The sequence below is a fragment of the Doryrhamphus excisus genome, linkage group LG22 (assembly GCF_037039965.1).
Source record: "Doryrhamphus excisus strain RoL-2023G ecotype Guam linkage group LG22, RoL_Dexc_Guam_v1.1, whole genome shotgun sequence".
NCBI lineage: Eukaryota > Metazoa > Chordata > Actinopteri > Syngnathiformes > Syngnathidae > Doryrhamphus > Doryrhamphus excisus.
The window spans coordinates 164476-186868 of record NC_136378.1 but is presented as its reverse complement, the minus strand read 5'-3'; the positions used below and the strand labels follow the sequence as shown (position 1 = coordinate 186868).

Genomic DNA, 22393 nt, shown 5'->3' with positions numbered 1-22393 from the left:
ACAAAGCATACCGCCTCACATATTCTAAATGTGGCTTCTTACATTCCACGTCCCTAAAGTGAAAAAGTAGTACTTTACCACTCTACAAGTTTTTCAAAAAATTCATTCATAAAAGATGCTCTTTTGTGGTTCATTATGGCCATGTAGCATTCCGGTCACTGGGCATCATCGGTACTGATAGGTGGCCGCGACATTATCATAATGCATTGACTTAAAGCTCTCCTCCCATTCCACGTGGAAGTGGTACATTTCTGGCTTCTTACTTCTTCCCCGTCCCGTTTGAAACCCTAAAGTTCAGAAGAAATAACCTGGAGGCTAAAACGGGTTAGCTGGGATGCTTGCTATACTATGCTTTGAAGCGCTTGCAATGATCCAGTAGCCAGTGTGTTGCATGGACAAAAGTACAAAGGTGACTACAGGGGGTCAGTTCATGTCTACTAGTAGCCAGACTTCATACCAGTCCAGTCCCGCCGATATTTAATGTATATTGAAATAAATACAAAGCAGGGGCTCAACTCACTTTTGGTCATCTTTATTTTCACTTGGTCACATCATTTAAAGTACAACTAATTGGCTCCTTCGCTTCTATTTCCACTGTACTGAGCTGAACCCAAAAACATGGCAGCAACATGTATGATCCTAAAAACTAGCAATACAAAAAGTTGAGCCAATTGGACAAAACTCCATCTCCAGGTGATGGACATCATCCAGAAGACAAAAATGGGTATGTATGCCTGTCTGAGCCACTCTGTACTGGGAAGCCAGAGCAATCTGGAAATGTGGGGATTGAACATATGGTAACATCTAAACAACGAGTAAGGTAGTCAACTCTCCAGGTGCATTCAAAAGCAGCGTAAAAATGAAATGGATAAAAAAGCTGGGCACTCGGGTCAGTGCTTCTGGAGCCAAAAGCATTCCCAAAGAAGAGCAGGTTTGTGTGCAGCGACTGAGTGACGTGAACAATTATTCCCTGACGTGTGACATCATCTGTAAAATGGCAGATGTTAAGTGAAATGGTTAGGAGCAGCACAGCAGCTCAATGATGGGAAGGACTAGAGCGGCCAGCCTGGGAATGAGACCAAGGGCACGGGCAGTGGAGAGATGCCGACCTCACATAACAGTGTGTGCTCGGATGTGTTGCATTCATGTCCTCAGGTTTCCACAGTGTTGCTTATTTCTCTTCAGTCACTTTGTCCTCCTGCCCCGCCACCGCAGGCCCCACGCTCACTGCAGCGCCACGGTCCAGTCGCTTCCGGCGTTCATGCCAGGCTTGCGGAGGGTCAAGACTGACGTGGTGGCGTTGAAGTCAAAGTCAAGTTGGCTCGTCCGACCATCTGCAAAAGGCCAGATAAGCTGCTTATTCAGGAACGGAGAAGCGTGATTGATGTGGCGGGTGAAACGGACTGACCGGCTGTCTTCAGCGTGGCCTTGGTGGGCTTGCTGGTGCCCAATATGAGGATGCGCTCAATAAAGGAGTGGGTGGAGAAGTGGGCATCTGGAGCAAGGTTCCTGTTGGCCATGACAACAGCAAACTATCATCATCATCAGACAACACACTTGTCCCTCACTGCGTGGCCAAGTGTTTACAGCACCAAGATTTCAAAGCAAAAAAGACGCTCACACAGAGGAGAGGATGTTATTGGCGAAGGACAGCCTCCTGTGAATGAACTCCTTCTCCTCAAAGCTGAAGGTGTGTCCATCATCAACGTACAGCTCTCCTTCTGCAGCCCTCTGGGATGGACAGGTTGGGGAATTCAACACGGCTGCTTGCCTGACCTGCCAGTGTCTTCTTTGGGACGTGTGACGTACCTGTCGGTTGAGGGCCACGTACAAAGTGTAAGGGTCATGCTCCATGCAGGTGGAAGACCTGCGCACTCGAAGCTTTCTGGGAATAATGGAGCCGCCGCGCTGGAAAACTGGGATCTGATGGGCAGTTAGCAATGTCAGTGTAAGAATGGCTGGGGCCAACGCTGCTCGTGTTCTCGTGTGTGTCTTACAGAGCTCATGGTAACAGGAATGTAGAGGTTCTGGGCACCATTGTGTCTCTGGAAGGTGTGGACATCAAACCAGACCTGAGGGGTCACCAAGACTTTAGAACTTGACAACACAACAATGACCAGCTTGCATGTCCTCACCTCGTCTTTCCCAGGCAGATAGGCAGTGACTCCAGTGGCCCCCTCCTCAGTGACGGGGTGCACCAACAAGTCTCCCCCTGCACAAAGCAGCTATCAGGCTGACCTGCAGTCATTCCTCCACTCCATATTCGCTCCATGACCGATAAATACACATGCGCTCGTCCCTCCCAGAGCCCGCCGTGATGCGGTGGTTAGCGTTGCGGACTTTGGAGCGGATGCCTCGGGTTCAAATCTCCACTAATAAGCTTCATCAGTATTCATCAGGAAGGGCCTCCGGAATAGAAAGGGCTCAAGCCAAAAATCAAAAACATTCACTGTGGTGCTTCCGTAAAAAAGGAAAAAGCCCAAAGGAACAAACAGTCGTCCCTCGCTACATCGCCAGTCAAACATCACCCCATCACCTTTTTAAGATGAATACATGAGCACTACTTCCTGGTTGAATACCTCACCCCATCACCTTTTTAAGATGAATACATGAGCACTACTTCCTGGTTGAATACCTCACCGCATCACCTTTTTAAGATGAATATATGAGCACTACTTCCTGGTTGTAAAATTCAGGCTGGTATCGGCGACAAACCCTGTAAAGCCTGAAGTGGCGTCCATGGAGGTAGCAAGGTGATGTACAACACAGCCAAGCTAATATGACAAAAACAGCTAAAATGTCCACTTGACTAGCGTGCTCTCCTTAAGGCGTTTGTGGCCATTTGAAGGATTTTGTGGATCAGGAGCCAACATGATTGCATGGAGGAGAATTTAGGCTCAGACCGCTGCGGTGGGGGTGGCAGGGGTGCTGGTGTTTCTCTCCACGGGGGCTGCAGTACATCAGATGCTGTGCATACCAACCGCGTTGCCAAAAAGCTGATTGCGCTGCCACAAACACATCTGATACGGGTCACATGACCTGCGGTGGGAACGGAGCCAAAGAGGAGGAATCATGGAATCAGGAAGTCTCACCGATCAGATATTGATCCTCCAGAGCGTAAGTAGCAGGATCCTGAGGATACTCCACCCACAGCGGCCTTCAACAAGAACAACAATGTCAGCCACAGACAACAGGTCCTTGCATACACGCCGTGTGTCGTACGGCACGTGCTGTCAGGGTTATGGAAGCAGATGCAACGAAAGCACAGGAGGCATACGACTTTATTAGTAAAAGTCCCAGTGAGGAGCCTCACCTCATGACAGGAAGTCCAGAGCGGTAGGCATGGTAGAACTGCTGGTACCAGTACGGCAGGAGGGTGTAGCGTTGGCGCACGGCTTCACGGATCAGTGCCGTGTTCTCTGGGCCGAAGAGCCAGGGCTCGCGGCGGGGAGTGTCCAGGTGGGCGTGGGCCCTGAAGAAGGGCTGGTAGGCCCCCGTCTGGTACCATCGCACCAGCAGCTCTGAACTCGGAGACTTGAAGAAGCCCCCGACGTCAGCTGCCAGACACGTGTTGAGAGTTTCACACCCAAGAAATATATATTATACACACACACACACATACAATATGGTATTATTATAGTCCCTCTATAGAAGAGGTTTTGGCGGCCTAAACGTGGATAAAAACATGAGCTACGGAAATGAAAGCAGGAGAAGAGTCCAAGGAGACACTTGCCACCACAGAAAGATATTCCCACCAGGCCCAGACTCAGGCACATGGGGATGGAGATCTTTAGGTGGCCCCACTCAGCGGCATTGTCGCCTGTCCACACAGCCCCTGCAGACGCACAAACACTCGTGAAAAATCTGGCATGGCTTGGAAGAGGGCGGTGCCTGAAGGCTCACCGTAGCGCTGGGAGCCAGCAAAGAAGGCCCTGCTCAAGACGAAAGGTCTTTCCACCCCTCCCGATCTCTGGATCAGACCCTCGGATGTGGCCATTTGCTGCACAGAAGCCAAGTCAGAATGGCCTTCTTCGGCCACAGCATCTGCTAACGTGCTATCAAAGGGCACCCACCACATAGAAGCCATAAATGTTGTGCAGGTCCCGATGTTCCCAGTCTCCGTGCTTTGCATCCTTGTGCATGGTCACCTCGGGCCCGTTGAACACCGAAGGCTCGTTCATGTCGTTCCACGTGTACAGGTTCTCCATGGAGCCCTGCAGAGGACCCGGCTCAGGAAATGTACATGGAATACCGCCGCACTTCAGCTGACTGCTTGTAAGTTACACGGCTGCCTAGAGGGTGCTAACCTCCCAGCCTGCTGGAAGCGCGAGCTCCGCCCACCACCCCACCCCACCCCACACATTTATGCTATTTTCCCCCAAATCAAGTTTCTCTTCAGCGACTGAATAAGTGGGGGCAAAAAGATTGTCTCAATCTGTGTGGAAGTGGTAAGTTCAGTAAGCGTCTTAGACACTCAAAACACCGAAGGTTACAATAAGTAAACTGGAGAGGCTAACTGGACTCCAGCAAGTGCTGCACAACAGTGGCACCTATTGGTGTGTTGGCAACAACGGGACTCACCTCATACTGGTCGTAGGCAAACATGCTGGCCCACCAAGCCCTCATGTCTTCACGTGCAAAGTCTGGATAGCCCACATTACCTCCAAAGAAACAAACCAAAATCCCTCAGACGAGCATTCTAAAGCATACAGCCTTGTGTATGCCATATTTATTTGGTATTTCTTACCAGGCCAACACCAGCCTTCATAGTCGCCGCCTTCCTTTTTCTTGGTGTAGAAGCCTCGAGACTGGATTTCACTGTGGACCTTGTAGTTGCTGTCCACTTTGATGTGGGGGTCCACAATGGCCACCATCTAGTAGACAAAGAGGCCAGAACAACCACAGGCAGTCACACTGTACCCACACAACACATGAACGCAGTACTAGTACAGCAAGGACCTGAAGGCAGCAGCAACCTTCCCGTGTCACTCATATGACCTCTGCCAGCTGCCGTACTCCAAACATCTGTCAACGTGTCTTCTAGCGTAACAATTACAAGTGGAGGACTTCTGAAAGTAGCCACTTTTGTTTTGCAATAACAGATTGTTGATGGACCACTCAGAGTACACAGTTGTCCCTCGCTAAATACTGTACGCTGAAGTACACCGTCAATGCCAACGTGGGAGGCTCTTATCTAATTTAGGTCTACCATGGCTTTCCATTATGGCTACTATGCTGGGTAATACATATGGGTGCTAGAGGGTTCGAAATCTTATAAACACTAGTTAGAAAGCCAAACAGGTTCTCCATCCGCCATCTATCAAAGTATTCCATTTATTCATATTGAATCCTACTTGACAAAGTCATGGTTGGTCTGAAAGCATTACCCTTGCTAAGCTAACCACACGTGTATACCATCTTTATGCAAGAGGCCGGTGTGGATGCTAAGCTAAGCACACGTGTATACCATCTTTATGCAAGAGGTCAGTGTGGATGCTAAGCTAAGCACACGTGTATACCATCATTATGCAAGAGGCCGGTGTGGATGCTAAGCTAAGCACACGTGTATACCATCATTATGCAAGAGGTCAGTGTGGATGCTAAGCTAAGCACACGTGTATACCATCATTATGCAAGAGGCCGGTGTGCATGCTAAGCTAAGCACACGTGTATACCATCATTATGCAAGAGGCCGGTGTGGATGCTAAGCTAAGCACACGTGTATACCATCTTTATGCAAGAGGCCGGTGTGGATGCTAAGCTAAGCACACGTGTATACCATCATTATGCAAGAGGTCAGTGTGGATGCTAAGCTAACCACACATGTATACCATCATTATGCAAGAGGTCAGTGTGGATGCTAAGCTAACCAGACGTGTATACCAGTGTGGACTGAGAATCAACCCGGACACGGAGAGGTAATAAGACCAGCTTGTCCACCGGATGCAATGGTCTCAAACATCTGTACCTTGCGCTTCTTATCCAGGAGACCCTGAAGCATCTCCTTCGGCGTGGCAAACTTGTTAGCGTCCCAGGTAAAGTAGCGTTTGCCATCCGTGTGCTCTATATCAAGCCAGATGAAGTCGTAGGGAATATCGTGTTCGTCAAAGCCCGCATCCACTGCCTGCACGTCGTCCTGGTCGTTGTAGTTCCAGCGACACTGGTGGTAGGCCAGAGCAGGCAGAGGGGGGAATGCCTGGGTGCCTGAGAAAGACAACACACATCCTTCATCACAACTACTGTGTCCTGGGAGCAATACTAATGAACTAATGAACTAATGAACATGGCTGAAAAGGACATACCTGTCAGGGAGGCGTACTGTGCAAACACATCTTTGGGTGTGGGGCCGAGCATAACGAAGACATCAATGATGCCGCTTTCAGAGATCCAATGCACATCTGTCTGTGGTGTCTCACTCGAGCCTTGCACATAATCCAGCATTTTCCCAAAGACGGTCTGCAGAGAAGCAAAGCAGCACAAGCGCCTTATCGATACCTGCACACGACATCTTCTGACCACAACCTCAGAGGAGGTTCAAACCTTCCCCGCTGTGTTGGAGCTAATGTCAACCCAAGTCTCTGCAGCGTTGAGCCAAAAGATGCCTGTGGTCCGCTGGGCGTTGTGGGCCAACATCACCGGCACGGAGCCATAAAGTGCCATGGGATTATGCAGCTCATACTGGAACACGTCCAAGTTGTACAGCCGATACGGATCTCCATTTCTGAAAGGTGGTCACACACACACACAACACATACTTACCCTGTGCAGAAAACACCACAATCGCCTAAACATATACACAGCAGGGGGGGCCAAAGTCTGGCCGGTGGGGTGGTGGGGGGTGGAGTGTGAGAGGAATTAAGTTATCATTTACCAAAATAAAGTTGTAGTATTTGGAACATGTGAAAATAAGAACAGTAACTGTAGCATAGCATTCATTATTGTGAGAAACAAAGTCAACAAAACATCATTTTTCGAACATAAGGTGAGGGAAGAAGTGAGAAAATGATAGGTGGGAAGAAAGATCTAGAAGAAAAAAGTGTGAAGTTGCTATTGATACGTTCTCTTCAAGTAGCCATGAGGTCTTGGCGTATGCTTGGCAAAGCTGTGGAGCTTGGGTAGCGTTTGAACTACTCACTCTGTGGTTTTGAGTCTCAGGGAGTCTGCGTGCTCCGGAATGCCGTAGACATGCTCTACCCCTGGCAATGACAAGTCTAAGCCCACAGCCGATGGCCCTGCAAGAGCAGTCAACACTTCATCCAGGCCACGAGTGGGGTCTTTCCACATTTCTCACTTGGCTTTTCTTGTCGACCTGTGGAACACTAATGCATCTCAACCCCCATACCCATCTGAAAGCGAAGGACTTACCATTAGGTTTGCTGTCTGAAAAGGATTTAAACATTTCTTCCCACATGCCCTCTTCGTCCTTCTCATACTCCACAGCCTGCATTCAGACCAGTAGATCAATACAGTCACATTCTATTAGTCTCATAGCAAGTATGCGTGCATGACCTCTTCCTCGTTTGCATCCTCAGCCTCTCCATCTGCCTGGCTGCTCCGTGACACATAGCAAAGAAGGGAACATAGCAAAAAGAGAGACTGTCACTTTTTGGGAAAGGTCATCCTGTCTCGTGAGGGGATAGCCGACCTGCGGTGGGAAGAGATTAGTAGGGCATACCAACACAGGACAACTGCCACCCGAGTCCAAGGCAACTAAAGGCTACGCTAACAGGTTTTACCAAGGGGGGCGCTACCTCCCAACTCAGCTACTTTGTATGCCTGACTAGTAGTATGCTAGTCATTAGCGGAATACCTTCCACATGACAAAACTAGCACAGCAACTCTTAACACGTCACCTGGCTTTTGGGACAACTTTTGCTTTGGTTTTTAACAAAATCTATGTTGGTGGAGGACGTGCAGCAGCAAACATGCGTGTATGTGTCTTTAGTGAAATCTATGTTGGTGCAGGACGTGCAGCAGCCAACATGCATGTGTCTTTAGTGAAATCTATGTTGGTGCAGGACGTGCAGCAGCCAACATGCATGTGTCTTTAGTGAAATCTATGTTGGTGCAGGACGTGCAGCAGCCAACATGCATGTGTCTTTAGTGAAATCTATGTTGGTGGAGGACGTGCAGCAGCCAACATGCATGTGTCTTTAGTGAAATCTATGTTGGTGCAGGACGTGCAGCAGCCAACATGCATGTGTCTTTAGTGAAATCTATGTTGGTGGAGGACGTGCAGCAGCAAACATGTGTGTATGTGTCTTTAGTGAAATCTATGTTGGTGCAGGACGTGCAGCAGCCAACATGCATGTGTGTGTCTTTAGTGAAATCTATGTTGGTGGAGGTGCAGGACGTGCAGCAGCCAACATTCATGTGTGTGTCTTTAGTGAAATCTATGTTGGTGGAGGTGCAGGACGTGCAGCAGCCAACATGCATGTGTGTGTCTTTCGTAAAATCTATGTTGGTGCAGGACGTGCAGCAGCAAACATGCACGTGTATGTGTCTTTAGTGAAATCTGTGTTGGTGGAGGTGCAGGACGTGCAGCAGCAAACATGCATGTGCAAACAGATGATTTTAAAGCCGATTAGAGAGTTGGAGATGAGTTACCATAAGCATTCTACACTAATTCCTATCTGTCAGTATGTGCTGTGGTGAAGCCCAGCCGTGACATGGCGAGCATGAGCGGTAAGTGTCGGGTGGACACTCGTGCAGGTGCAGCTCCAACATGACAGGCCTGCTCGATCGCCGTGTACATAATTCCCTTCTGTTCCAGGATGGAACAACAAGTGGTACATTCCAATCCCCATGAAGAGGTTTACTATGAAAACAGAAGACCATCACACGCACCCTCAGCCACACCCCACAAGAGAACCATCGACCACAGCCAAGGAAATACACCTTCCACACCTTCCTTCATGACAGCCCTCAAAACTGAGCATCCTTTCAAACAGGCTGGTTGTGAGTACATCACTATTTACACAATTAGTACAAAGTAAATAATACACACAAATCTTAAGGGTCTTTAGTACCTAGAGAATACACCCTGGACAATACTCCACACACTAGCAAATGTGCCAGTTATAAAATAGGCGAAACTAGAGTGATAAGGAGAAGAGGACAACAGTCAGAGAATTCTCAGATAATATCCAAATCCAGTGAGCTGGGTATGAGCAGTATTTGCATCGTGTAGTATTTGCTAGGCAAACGCGGCGTGTATGTGTGGTCTCTCACGTGTCCTTCCGTATCCGCAAGTGCTCAAAGGCCAGGAGGCCTCGCGAGTTTAGGGACATGAGAACGTCACGTCCCTCCATGATGTCCAATCGGAAGGGCCGGGCACTGACAATGACCCTTTGAGACTCCGCCCCCAGGGAAAGAACCACTCCGTGCTCATCTTGGGACAAGAGAGAGAGGCTGGGGAAGAGGGCGGAAGGGAGAAGGCTCGCATCAAGTCAGGTAGATCCCATTCCCAGAATGCTCTCATCCTGTCCTGACGGATGTGTACAAACGCCTGACAGGAATGAACCAATCCAGGCAGACTCACGGCTCTGTAGGCGGCTCTCTGACCAGCACATCTGGGACCTCGAAGCGAGGCTTAAGCGGCTTCAGCTCGTTAATCTTCACCCTTGTTATGTTTCCCTGCAGGCGATAGAGCTCCAGCAGGAGGCGCACCTGAGGGACGCACAAGCAGCAACACCTGAATGCAGCAATGCAACCATCCATGCGGCCATGTTGTCCAAATATTTATGCCAAGTCTGACATGTCTCACAACAGTGCACCAGACAAACTAAGACCGTTGAAAAGGTGCTGTTAGCACGTGTGTGGCAAACTCATCAGATCACACCATGTACCATGCTGGCCTGGTGACCAGGAGACGATATGATCACTATTAAGTTTATGATGTGATGGATCGCAACATAATCTGATGGCTGTGACAGAGACACAATATGACAAGCACAACAATAAGCGTTGTTTCCATGTGCCAGGATCTTGGTTTTTTTTTTTTTTACCTTGTTCTTGTCATTCTTGAGCTGCAGGGTGAGTCTCGTGTTGGTTAGCTCCATGGTCTCCAGCAGGGCTCGATAGGGAGACTCGCCAGACTTCAACGCTCGGTGACGCCTGGATTCAGGTCAGAAGAAAGGAACGTGACCCAAGGCATCGCCACTGTCACGTGGTTTGATCACAGTGCCACACGCAGGTGTGCCTTGCGTATCACATCCTTTTAACTCAGTGACGCCCCCCCGCCCGCCAGGCTGCAACAATCTATGCAACAGTCTGGCCGACGCTTTGATTAAGCCAAAGGAACTTTTTTCCTGGCTGCCAGTAGGGTTGGGCCATATCTGTTACATAGCGGTATCGGGTCTTCCAATGACACGAAAAGGACTTATACCGATATTCATGATGAACCCAAGCAAGCAGAGTTGCGCTCCACAGCGGACTTTGCTACATAAGATGAATGAAATGCTCCCGGACTAAACAGGTGGAAATGGCTTGTCCAAACCTCTGAGCGTGAATGGAAGCTAGCGTGTTAGCTTAGTTTAACATGCAAGCGTTGTTGTCAGCGCAACTCGGGCTGGATGAGCATCTTCACCGCCTGTAAGAAGCGTTTTATAATGGCCAATGACGCCATGCACGTTATGAGTGAAGACAGGAAGCACGGTTATTCTTGTCCCCACCTCCTCGGACAGAACATTCCCCAACCCTAGTGGCCATGTGGCTAGGGTGGAATCAGGAGTGCGAGGATGCAACCGTAATCGTGATGACTGCATTGAACTCACTTGCAGAAGGCACTCTGGTCACAGGTTTTGAAGTTGCCTCGGTCCACAGCCAGGGTCCCAGGGAGACACATGGCGAGCCAGACCAGCAGGACGGGCGCCATCCTACCGACACAAAACAAGATCACGCCAAGCTTTAGGTGGATTTTGGCAGAGCCAGCCATTGGAACATTGACAGACTGTTGCAAACAAACATCGTGTGCATCCTTCGTTGTGAAAATACCTCATGTACATCATCTTTCAGTCTTTCACCACGTGGCTGTTGGACACCATCGACTTTAAGGCCACATTGGAACTACAATAATCGGCCATTTCCAGAATAGAGCGGTCCATGTAGGAGTCTAGGGCGGTCCATGTAGGAGTCTAGGGCGGACCACGTAGGAGCCTAGGGCGGACCACGTAGGAGCCTAGGGCGGTCCACGTAGGAGCCTAGGGCGGTCCACGTAGGAGCCTAGGGCGGTCCACGTAGGAGCCTAGGGCGGTCCACGTAGGAGCCTAGGGCGGTCCACGTAGGAGCCTAGGGTGGCACACTGCCCCCTCCACCAAGGCCAAAGGTCACATAAGTCCCCCCTTTCCATAGCTGTCTCAGGCAATGTCTAGAACATAAAGTTACCACTTCCCCCCTAAATTGACCACTTTGTTCTCATAATATTACGAGTTTTGTCTCGTATATTTGCGCCTTTATTCTATAAATGTCAGGGGTTTTCCCAACACTCCGTCGTAGTTGGATAACCATAACACCGGACTTTGTCCTTTAGTATGTGAAATGTGTCCTCGTTCAGAAGCCAACGGGAAATGTACTAGAGGCCACACCATTGCACTACAATATGCATTTCATTTAAATCCAATTAAAAACACACAGGCCAGCATTCAGACACTCGTTTATATCAGCTCCTTATTTTGAGTCGCTTGAACGCTACTGGTCAAGCCAAGCTACAGTAGGGGCTGACATTAGCTCTTGGTGTTTTAGAAAGCCATATTACAAAAATAATACAGCTAGAACTTGACCACACGACACCGCAAGGGCTTTTTGGTTTGGGACGAGAGACTTAAACTGATCGAAAGCAGTCTGACCGAATCGCCATTGAAACGCATCCGCTTTGCCGTGCTAACGAGCTAGCATGCTAGCAAGGATGACTGGACGCGCCGATTCCATTCAAGAGGCTATAGGACTAGCTAGGGTCTCTTTGTGGTAGACGCCCAAACCGTAACTTCACTTTCACCCCATGCGTCCGCAGCAATAATGTGGATCTTCCCATGAAGCCGAAATCGTCACCAACAGATCGACAAACGAATGTCACAATGTTATAGCGGAGTGTGTTAAAAGTCTTACCGATCCGTGAGGGCGGCCATCTTGGTTATAGATCCCGTTGACTCCGCCTCTTAAAAGTGTGGGGTTTTCAATAACGAACACAATCTCCCAAATTCTTATACAGTCGACTGGGATAATCATTATTAAAAACGCAACCGCCACTAGCGGTTGTTTAGTTTCATAATGGTGATTACGTGTGTGTGGACTCTCAAGCAGTCATCTCCACGATCAGGTCCCTGAAGTACACACGCAGTTGATGACGGCATCACAACACATTGATGTGCACTGGAGGTGGCATTCGAGGCTTCCTTCAAATTGTACCGAAATACCGGAACACTTTCGCGGCTTTGGCGCGTCATGAAAAGCAACATTAGCAATATCTGGTGGAGGAATGACTCAAAGCAATTTGTATCAGTAAAAGGAGTGAAGACACAGGTCGCCATTCCAAACGCACCAACAAACTCCCCGGTGCGCCCATTAGAAGCCGGCATGGGTCAATAGCTTGGTGGTTATAGTATTCACAAGTTAGCGAAGAATGGCAGCCACCCATCCGTTTCCAGCAGCCAATGCATTGACAAATACAGGACATATATTCTCAATTTAGTAATGCATGGATGGTCAAATACAGGACATATATTCTCAATTTAGTAATGCATGGATGGTCAAATACAGGACATATATTCTCAATTTAGTAATGCATGGATGGTCAAATACAGGACATATATTCTCAATTTAGTAATGCATGGATGGTCAAATACAGGACATATATTCTCAATTTAGTAATGCATGGATGGTCAAATACAGGACACATATTCTCAATAGACAGCAGGACACATCGGTCATTCAACTTGGCAAACACGAAATCAAGAAAAAGAAAACAAAAGGAATTGTCGTTTTTTTGGAATACTTGTTTATTTTAAAAAATGACAGCTTTGAGTCTGGACGCCTCTTGCAGGCGTGTAGTGAAGCCTCGAACAAAATCAATTCTGATAATCTGAACAGCCTCATTGGGTTTGTGATAATTAGGGGTGTTTTGTAACAAAGCTTCCTGGTTGAGAAAAACAGCCTTGGGGGCCCCGGGCGTGGGAAGATGCTAAATATATCAATCAATGACAATGAAGTGGATCAATTCCACCTTGCCGTGCATGCCTGTCTCCCGCCTCCAAACTCGGTGCCTTTCTTCCATAGAACAACGGCATGAACAGAGCAAAACCTTTTGTCAGTCATACAGTCCTTGTGTCAGTGAGTGGAGGCGGGTTAGCTAGCATACACACAGAGTGTAACATAGTAGTAGATGGCGATATAATGGCATATTTTTTCTTAAAAGCCTCATCTCGTAGACCCCATCTGGTGTATGGTCTGGCCCCATGACGCATGCATGGTGTCTCAAGTCAACATGCCCCCCCCCCATAGTTTGAGCAGAACTCAGGAAAGCCAAGCTTGAAGGAAAAACTAGGAGCCATGATCGCAATACGAAACAAAGTCTAAATAAGGGATTTGAATGAGCCCAGTCTGTCACATGACGAGCAGGGGGCCATCATTCGCTACACTTGTCTTCTTCACAACCTACTACGAGGGAAAGGATGACGTTTACTGAACTCATGGTACAAAAGGATACGACTCAGCGACACGTAGGAAAGTGAATTACAGCCATGGCAATACAGCAGCCCACTCGGAGAGTATTCCACTCGGAGTGTCCCTCAGAGCTGAAACCTCCAGCAGAGGTGTCCCAGTCTGTCAATGTTCTTGTGCAGGACACTGTGAATGGGCGACACATATCGTGCCACGTCTCCGTCCCGAGAGAAGTCTCTGCAGAACAGACCCTTCTCCGGGTTGAAGACGAATTTCTGAGGCATGGGAGCATTGGCCCGCACGTACTCCCACACAGCCAAGAGCAGCAGTCTGACTTCAAAGGGAGCCAGGTGGGAAAAGGCCTCGTGGACGTTAGCCAGCACGGGAGGCAACAGCTGGCCCTCTCCCATGCAGGACACCAAGAGGCAGGAGGCCTGGAGGTGCCACGGGGAGTCGGCGGATGAGGCCTCACGAGATGCCTCCCAGTGGGCCAGCAGAGTGGCCAGGAGGCCCCTGAGCACGGCCGAGCAGTAGCAGAGAGCCGGGCGTCCTGCGGCCACCACCTGAAGCAGGGGGAAGAGGACGGGGTGGGCCTCGAAGCAGCGCCGGATGTGAATGTCTCGCTCCACTGTGGTGCGGGCGTGTTCCTCCGGAGGCCAGGACAGTTCCCCGTTGGCCACGTCCGGACATACGTTCTCCACCAGTGTGACCGCCACAACTTTGGCTGCCTCGGCGTTGATGGGCGGTGCTTCGTTGGGGTCTGACGGTGGCTGTGAGCCGTTGAGACCGGAGGAGGTGCAACACCGGACCACGACGGTCAGCAGAGTCTGGATGTTCTAAAGAAGACAAGAAAAACAAGGCGTGGATGAGACGTGAACTCAGGCCAGCAGAATCACCTGGCTGCAGTGGGCCCATGTGTCCTGTGACCAAAGGCCGTGTGTTGAAGACCCCGCTGTATGTACACACACTAAAGACCTGACGAGACTATCATGAGGTACCGTTGAACGGTGTCTGGGGAATTCAGATTTTGCTGAGCTGCGCCCCCCCCCCCCCTCCGGTCAACCAACTCCCCTGACCCCCAAGACCCCCTCTACACAAATGAACTCTCCTGCGATACCACCAAGGTGAAAATGTAGTTTACCTGCATGACCCCAGACGGGTCAGCCTGGCTTGTGGGGGTGTGCATCTTCAGTCCCTTGCCAATCACCCCGGCGTGAAACACAGACCACACGCTTCCAGAGAAGTTGACGGTCGTCCCAAAACGACAGTTGATATCCAACAGGGAGGCTCCAAGATCAGGGGATCCAGCCCGTGACGGCGCCAGAGTGCCCACCATGTCCGCAATCTGCCCCCCAAATAGGTCAGCGTTGCCCTTGTGCAGCACCCCCTCCACCAGTTGCTGAAGCACCGCCTTGAGAGCGAGGGGCGAGTACGCGGCAAAGCGGGACAGCATCTGCACGGAACAAGAGACGGCCTCGGCTGACCGTCCACCGTCTCTCCCCACCTTCCCCCGCCACCGCAGAGCCAGAAAGAAGTGAGCGGCAGCGGCACGCGAGAGCAGGAGGACGTGCGCCGGGGAGGAGGCGCGAGGGAGCGGACTGGCCGCCAGGAGACGCGCCGCAGCGTGGGACACTGCCGGGTCGCCGTGGAGAAGGAGGGGGCTGAAATGGTGGAGGTGCACAGAGACAGCGGATCCCACCTGGACGGCCATGGTGGACCGAGCGTCCAGTGTCCCTCTTCCGTCTTCATCCCGGCTCTGAACGACCATAGCCAGGTTCAGCAGCAGCTGCCTCAGCTGCCGGGGTCCCGGGATGTGCGTGTGGACCTGGGCCACGCAGTGAGCCACAGCCGCCGGAATCAGCCCCGCCATGCAGGACGACAGGTTGCTGTGGAGCTGCCAGGCCAGCGCCAGCTCCTCGGGGTTGCGGGCCTGAGTGAGGAGCTGACAGAGGGTCTCGGTGGCCACGCTTGGGCCCCCGTACACGGACAGCAGGCAGAGGAGTTGATGCAACCAGAGGTGACGCTTTCTCTCCAGCCTCAGGGTCTCGGCGCACAGCTGGCCCACAAGTGTCTGCAGCTCCTCCAAGAAGGGGATGACAAGCTGCGGCTGATGGGAATGGGGGGAATGGTGGGGGTGGCCGTCTGCTCCTTCCGAGCGGTTGTACACCAGCTTGTGAAGGTGCAGGAGCAGCATTTGCAGCAAGCTGTCGCAGCCTTCCCTGACCCCTTCATGAGGGGACGGCGTAGGACCGGAGATGATGACCGAGGCTGGCGTGGCCGTGTCTGCCAGAAAACGGAGGACCCGAGCCCCCCCTGAGGGACTTTGGCAGATCAGGTGGACGGCCAGGCCCAGCATGTTATCCAGTTCTTCTCTTGGGAGACCCTGCAGCAAAGCGTGCAACTGGAGCAGGACGGGGGGGCGCAGCAGCTCCACCAGCTCTGCAGACACGGCGCCAAAGAGATTTGGGGACATGGCGGCGAGCTGGAGGAGAAACGGGACAGCAGCTCGACGTAGCTGAGGGGAACCTTCCCAGGAGGCTGAGGAAGAAGTAGGAGACAACGGGCTGGAAGGACTCAAGCTCTCCTGGAACATCCTGAGCAGCTCTTTCCGGATGCTGTCCGAGTGGTGTGCGGCCAGATGTCCCAGGATTCCCACCACTGAGCCGATCTTTGGCACCTTGCTGCCCTTGTCCGCTCCGTTCACCGCCAGCCCTTGGTCCTTGGAGCCGCAGGAGCAGAAATCTTTGAGTCCGCAGGCCAGGACCCGACTGATTATCGTCCCGGGGAAGGCGGAGCCAATGTGCGCCACCACCCAGTCGAAATGCGGCGAATGCTGCACGGAGGTGTCCAAGAGCGCGTCCACGCAGGCGTCGGGGCACCAGGCCAGCATGGCGGCCAGGCACTGGGAGTAGGCCTCCATGAGGGAGCGAGTGGCAGCACAGGACATCCAAAGCTGGAGGAGCTCGTTGAGGCTGGAGGAGTGGGGGGCGACCCTCCGAGCGGCGTGCTTGCTGCTCAGCTGACCCAGCAGGTCCACCGCCCAGCCGGCCACTAGCGGGGCCCAAGCCCGGGGGTTGAGTCCAATAAACTCAGACAGCACGCCATGAACCTCCTGTGGACACACAGACCACGTGGGACAGGGTTAGAGCTGGAACGCCTGACCTTTATTGGCTTTCTTTCCACACTAAATCGCTGGAGAGACTGGTTGATCTGATCTGAGATGGATCTGATCGATCCGGTTGATCTGATCTGAGATGGATCTGACGCCGCAATACAACATTGGAAGTACATTTAGAGCTCAGTAACAAAGCCTAGCCTTAGCTAGCCTAGCCAATGCTAAGTCGTCACTGGGAGCTAAGTAGTGGAAGTGCTGTATCTCATCATCTCCACTTCATCTTCTACTTTTATCTCCTGCTTTTCACTTGTGATGTCAGAATGTGGATTAGCATTGGGATGTTTCCTTCTTTCCTTCCTTCCTTCCTTCAGTGGTGGACACTGGCTTCCATGGCCATCCACCTCAAAGCTGGAAAGCAGAAACCCGAGACAAGAGCGGATATTTGGGGTTTATCTTATCTTCTCACCTGAATGATGTCCTCCAGGTTGGAGCTGACGCCAGAACCGGGGTCACCCTCCCTCTCCAGGCTGTGCAGAAAGGCGGAGACGTGCTCGTCGTAGACGCCCCTCAGGTGCTCCAGCACGGCCCCTCGACAGGCCGGGACAGAGCGCAGCAGGCGCACGGCGCAGCGGGCGTGTTCCCGAACGCTGAGCTTGCGTCCCTGGACCGTGTCCACGCCGCTGATGAAGGACTTTATCTCCTGAGACAGTTCCTGGCCACTACCGAGACAAATGCAAGCAGGATGTGAGGAAGGCGGGAGACAGCAAACCATAGAAGAAGAAAGAAGTTGGTGGTCTGCTCTCCAAGGCTAGGTAGACGTGATGAAGCGGAATGCCGTGGCCAGTCCTTTTGGAGAATAAGATCAGGGCAATGTGGACTGGGCTGAACCCTGACAGTCCAAGCATTACTTCGGCTTGTTTTCAAATTCCGGTGATGACGTCGCGGCGGCGGCGGCGTCACCTTTCCTAAATTGGGCGGTGGTGTGAAGGGTTGATTTGATGTGTGCCAGCCTGTGATTGACAGGTGACCGGGCCGGGTGTACCCCCACCCCAGGACAAAAATGAAAGGGAAAGGCAATAAAAGCGTATTTATCAGTACAAAGCAGAAACCAGGTAGTAGTAGTAGTAGTAGTGGTAGTGGTAGTGGTAGTGGTAGTGGTAGTGGTAGTGGTAGTAGTAGTAGTAGTAGTAGTAGTAGTAGTAGTAGTAGATAGTGCTCTGGTCTTATCTGGAAGAAATAAAAAAGTGTTGACCTTCGTAAACCTAAACATTTTAGGTTTTCACATTTCCAGTTGCTACCAGTACACAACCAGCACTTCTTATTCAGACTGTCAAACAGGGCAAATATAGGAAAGTAGTAGTACGTAGTAGTACGTAGTAGTACATAATGTGGTATGCTGGTGATAAATACAAATGTACGGTGTACGATATAACATTCGGTAGCGTGTTCGCTAGTAGACGATGGGGCGGTTCTCGCCGCTCACCTCAGGACGGTCTGCGGCGTGTGAGTGTGGGAGCTCGGCATCGCTTTCAGGGGGCTCCCGTCAAACACCAACGACATGTTTGCTCCTTTAGCATCCACCTTCTACATCAACACGCTCCCGGCGGCTATGGGGGACCGAGGGGGGCGAGACGGACTCCTTTAGCTCACCGGCCTCTGGCAAACTACACACCATAGACGCTACTTGGCCGGAAGTTCCTTCTCCTTCGATGGTGGTGACCGGAAGCCATCGCGGCCTGCCGATGATCACCAGCGCCATCTGGCGCCCGTCTGGAATATTGATTGCTTCCCGCCCGGCCTGCTCTGGCTTGCGTCTTTTATTTCACGGTTCGCTCACGGATGACAAAATCTAAATATCCACAACAAAAGGAACACAAAACGACTTGCAGAAAAATAGATTCTTATAATGCTTATTATTACATGGGTGATGATATATATATATACGTGTATATACATGTGTGTGTGTGTGTGTGTGTGTTTTAAACATACGAGACGACTAAAAAAATCTAAAGCTATACTGTTAGGACCTGGATTAAGTCAGTTCTGCAATGGTTTAGTGTTGCAGACACGCTTAGTAGGGTACAGGATTCCGGATTGAGCATGTCTGGAGAGGAGCAGGAAGAAGCCCTGGAATCCATCCCTGATCATTCCCTCACACCATTGGCACACAGACACCATTTCCGCTGTTCCATGCTCTTTACTGTACAGTAGGCTTTGTCCAACCGTGGAGTCCAGCCACCTTGACGTTGCTCCAAATCCCTTGCAATATACCAGGAAGACCATCCTTGACCTTCTTCTCTTCCAGAGCATCCGCTTCTCCTTCCAGCCCGTCTGTGATAGCAATTCCGTGTTTGGGGAAGGAAGAGTTCACGTCCTGGCTGGCCACCGGTCCAGGGCGTATCCCGCCTCTCGCCCGGTGTGGGCTGGGATAGGCTCCAGCATAGCCCCGCCACCCTGAAGATAAGCAGCATAGGAGATGGTGTCATCCGGCAGCCATGCCAGTGCAGGTATCCCTCCCCTGATGTCTGGTTGGCTTTTAGTAAAGCTGAGCACCTTTAGTCATCTTGTTCCTCCTATGTATTCGCTGCGCTTCACTGTCCTCAGTCGAGTATTTGGTTGTGTGCTCTTATTTAGTGCAACTTTGATATGGAATCTGAATATAGTCCCCATTTGTAGACGAGCAGTTATTATGATCTTCCTCGTTCTCATCTGCAAAGCGCCTGCATGCATTCCTGGACAGGCACCATGGAATGATGCTTCCCACAGCATGTGTCCAGAGCAAATACATCTGCTGGGTTTGACTCCAGTGCAAGTCTTGGAGAAATGAAAGAAAGAAACGACAAAATAAAGGAATACAAAAGGGTTGCGAGCTCATGACTGGTGTCAAAGTAAAAGCACACCAACAGGGAGCTTCTCGTCCAAAACCATGAACATCAAAACGCAAACTGTCCCCGGGGTCTCTCTAGGCCGGAACTATATGACATTTCACCTTTTATTGTGGCGCGACTTTTATTTTGAAGGAAACGCTCAGCTGATCTCTGACGGCCCAGCTTAAAAACGGCGACGTGACTTTGTTGACTCGGTGCGACTGTTCGACCCGCCGGACGGCCAGCAGCGACGGACGGAAGGTTAGCACAGCCTCGGTCAACTGCTCTCCTCCTGGCTTCCTTCCGGCCCGCTGACGGCACATCATGCTAACGATGGCTTTGCTGTTCTTCTGGCTTCCTTCCGGCCAGCTGACGGCACATCATGCTAACGATGGCTTTGCTGTTCTTCTGGCTTCCTTCCGGCCAGCTGACGGCACATCATGCTAACGATGGCACATTACGCTAACAGCAACTTTCATGCTGTATTTATAATACTTGCTAACAGTATCCCGATCCGAGTCCACTCACTTTCACTTTGATTGAAATTGAAGCTTCAAACTAACTCGGTTTTCATGAAAACAACAATATGACAATAACTCAAGGAAGAAGCAACAGTGCACCTTTTATATGTATATATATTTGGAGAGACGAGTGTCAAAGCAAAGTCCATCCATAATCCTACTGTACAGCACACACACACTGAAGCCCTTTCACTTTCATTTCAGAGAAAAGTAGGTACTGGTGTATTTAGCCATGGGTACTGCTACTGCACTGTAGCGTAGCATACTGCAGCATAGAGCGTGGTGTATTGCAATAGAATGATTGTCTAAGGTTGGTCTCGTGTGCTTTGTTGACAGGAAGGAAAAGATGGCAGCATCCGTAAGAAAGCTCATCCAGTGTTTTGATGTCATTCCGTGTGGATGTCTGATTGTGTGTGTTTTTCCTCCCTGGAGGACTGTGATGAGAAGGTCCAGCCTGGGGACATGGTGGAGATCTTCCGTGGCAGCTACCAGCACTGGGCCTTGTACGTAGGCCACGGCGCTGTTGTTCATTTGGCCCCACCCTGTAAGTGGCTCTTCCACCCTCGCCTAAGAAGTGAGGTCATAGGACCCCCCCCCCCCATGACTGCAATAAACGTGTTAGACATCCAAGGGGCAGAATGCCCATGATGGGCAGTGCACGCTAAGATCCTCATAGATTTACAATGTGAAGTCATTTTTCGGATGGAGTTCTACTTTGCAACTTTGGTCTTTGTATGACTAAAGTGCCAGTGCTTTCCTTATTTTGCTGACGTTTCCACGCTACGAGGGTGATCATGTGACGTATCGTGGATGAAAACACAGATGATGGATATAACCAATGCCTGCCCCCTCCTGAGTACACTGAATAAGACTTACTTGACTTACTAATCAAGTACTGTACAGCCACCTTTACCACATACTCTATACTAAGGTATACTGTCATACAAATACTTACTTTGTCTGACATTTTAGCTTCGAGCTACAAACATTCCAAGTCCATTCAAAGTGACATCACCATGTGCCTGCAGCCGAGTGTGCAGGGGCGGGCCCCGGCAGCAAGATGTCCATCTTTGCGGACAGAGCGCTTGTGAAGCGAGAGGAGCTGTGGGAGGTGGTGGGGAAGGACCGCTACAGAGTCAACAACCACCTGGACCACAAGTACAAGCCCCGCCTGTCCGACGTCGTGGTGAGGGAGGCCCTGGCGCTGGTGGGCCAGATGCTAAGCTACTGCATCATCAGTGCCAACTGTGAGCACTTTGTCACCAACCTGCGTTACGGCAAGCCCGAGTCCCGACAGGTCGGTAAACATGACCTTGATGGGCGCCGCAGTCACTGATATTTGGTTGTTTGCAGGTGCGACAAGCGGGAGAAGCCATCTTGCTCACGGGGGTGACCATGAGTGCCGTAGGCTTGGCGGTTGCAGCGCTATTTGGACTCATCAGTAGCAAGGACAAGGACGGCCACAAACACTAACAGCAACATTTCTACCAGGGGTGCAAATCAAGCGCCCCCCCCCCCCCCCCCTCCTGCCTGTCCTAACTTCTCCTGAGCTCACATTCACTGTTTCACACACATGTTGCATCCTAGCTGTAGCTAAATACCACATGATGAGGAAGCCATCATAAACATCCTAGCTGTAGCTAAATGCTAAGTGCCAAAGGTCTGCCAGAGACTAACCAACAGGGACACAAGAGGTGCAGCAACTACACGTCCATCTAAAGTGAAACAAGTCAGTGTAAAAACATGATGGCGTCTCGGTATCATATGGTATTGCTTTGCTATTCATTTCCAATTTTAAGCATCGAGCAGCAAAGCCTGACACAAAGCAGATGACACCAAGTATGCTGATACTACATTATGTTTGAGAGGAAAGTGCTGCTGCACACCACAGCAATAGTATTAGTCCACAATTAGTCGTTTAATAGAACTTAGAGATCGATTCCAACCTGACACCTTTTATATGTGACTGGAATTAAAGCAACTGTATGATCTCTTGGTGGAGGTCTTTATTGACATGCATCCATGCTGACGGCCACTCCTTGGGCTGTGTACAGTATACATAGCACGGGTAAGTACATGCCCCACAGTGTACTACACAATACACTCATCCAAAGAATGCAAATCTCAGGCAGACATCCAAAATGAAGAGAGACAAAAGCAGTTTATTGTGAAGAAGCATTCAAGTGAAATTCACCCAAGTTGAAAAGGCTAAATGTAGACTCAATGTGATTTAG

General features: G+C 50.6%; 3 protein-coding genes across 7 annotated transcripts; 1 reads left to right on the top strand and 2 right to left on the bottom strand.

Annotated features, from left to right (window-relative positions):
• Positions 1 to 516: 516 nt before the first annotated feature.
• Positions 517 to 12253, bottom strand: ganabb (glucosidase II alpha subunit b). Of its 4 annotated transcripts, none has more exons than XM_058063728.2 (25): positions 12106 to 12253; positions 10776 to 10877; positions 10008 to 10116; positions 9542 to 9669; positions 9232 to 9411; positions 9030 to 9095; positions 7510 to 7549; positions 7366 to 7441; positions 7136 to 7232; positions 6541 to 6721; positions 6303 to 6456; positions 5969 to 6204; positions 4748 to 4874; positions 4582 to 4661; positions 4074 to 4214; positions 3904 to 4000; positions 3734 to 3835; positions 3314 to 3557; positions 3093 to 3157; positions 2136 to 2212; positions 1998 to 2072; positions 1810 to 1923; positions 1622 to 1731; positions 1409 to 1509; positions 517 to 1334 (listed from the first exon to the last, which is right to left on the bottom strand). In XM_058063728.2, exons 1-25 carry the CDS (start codon positions 12123 to 12125, stop codon positions 1225 to 1227), a joined length of 2832 nt encoding a protein of 943 aa, XP_057919711.2. In that variant the 5' UTR covers positions 12126 to 12253; the 3' UTR covers positions 517 to 1224. The 4 variants fall into 4 exon arrangements, with proteins under 4 accessions (XP_057919711.2, XP_078644276.1, XP_057919713.2 ...); XM_078788150.1 differs by lacking the exon at positions 12106 to 12253 and adding an exon at positions 11985 to 12070; XM_058063730.2 differs by lacking the exon at positions 12106 to 12253 and adding an exon at positions 11996 to 12015.
• Positions 12254 to 12707: 454 nt separating this feature from the next.
• ints5 (integrator complex subunit 5) lies at positions 12708 to 18576 on the bottom strand. Its single transcript, XM_058063031.2, has 4 exons — positions 18255 to 18576; positions 17238 to 17490; positions 14798 to 16768; positions 12708 to 14492 (listed from the first exon to the last, which is right to left on the bottom strand). The coding sequence occupies exons 1-4, from the start codon at positions 18329 to 18331 to the stop codon at positions 13785 to 13787; spliced, it is 3009 nt and encodes a 1002-aa protein (XP_057919014.2). The 5' UTR covers positions 18332 to 18576; the 3' UTR covers positions 12708 to 13784.
• A 1239-nt stretch (positions 18577 to 19815) lies between these two features.
• Positions 19816 to 22148, top strand: LOC131110197 (phospholipase A and acyltransferase 3-like). Of its 2 annotated transcripts, XM_058063039.2 has the most exons (5): positions 19816 to 19899; positions 20496 to 20517; positions 20592 to 20703; positions 21188 to 21456; positions 21513 to 22148. In XM_058063039.2, the coding sequence occupies exons 2-5, from the start codon at positions 20506 to 20508 to the stop codon at positions 21630 to 21632; spliced, it is 513 nt and encodes a 170-aa protein (XP_057919022.2). In that variant the 5' UTR covers positions 19816 to 19899; positions 20496 to 20505; the 3' UTR covers positions 21633 to 22148. The 2 variants fall into 2 exon arrangements, with proteins under 2 accessions (XP_057919022.2, XP_078644163.1); XM_078788037.1 differs by having other exon boundaries at positions 19831 to 20703.
• The last annotated feature ends 245 nt before the right edge of the window (positions 22149 to 22393 follow it).

Coding starts and splice junctions, on each gene's coding strand:
- ganabb (XM_078788150.1), bottom strand. CDS start 12,031: ATGGGAAGATCCACATTATTGCTGCGGACGCATGGGGTGAAAGTGAA. Junction 7,550..9,029: donor GTCCAGGGTGTATTCTCTAG/GTACTAAAGACC, acceptor GTCACGGAGCAG/CCAGGCAGATGGAGAGGCTG. Junction 6,722..7,135: donor CTGAGACTCAAAACCACAGA/GTGAGTAGTTCA, acceptor ACCACCTTTCAG/AAATGGAGATCCGTATCGGC.
- ints5 (XM_058063031.2), bottom strand. CDS start 18,331: ATGTCGTTGGTGTTTGACGGGAGCCCCCTGAAAGCGATGCCGAGCTCC. Junction 17,491..18,254: donor ACGCCGCAGACCGTCCTGAG/GTGAGCGGCGAG, acceptor TTGTCTCGGTAG/TGGCCAGGAACTGTCTCAGG. Junction 14,493..14,797: donor ACCCGTCTGGGGTCATGCAG/GTAAACTACATT, acceptor TGTCTTCTTTAG/AACATCCAGACTCTGCTGAC.
- LOC131110197 (XM_078788037.1), top strand. CDS start 20,559: ATGTCTGATTGTGTGTGTTTTTCCTCCCTGGAGGACTGTGATGAGAAG. Junction 20,704..21,187: donor TGTTCATTTGGCCCCACCCT/GTAAGTGGCTCT, acceptor ATGTGCCTGCAG/CCGAGTGTGCAGGGGCGGGC. Junction 21,457..21,512: donor GCAAGCCCGAGTCCCGACAG/GTCGGTAAACAT, acceptor GGTTGTTTGCAG/GTGCGACAAGCGGGAGAAGC.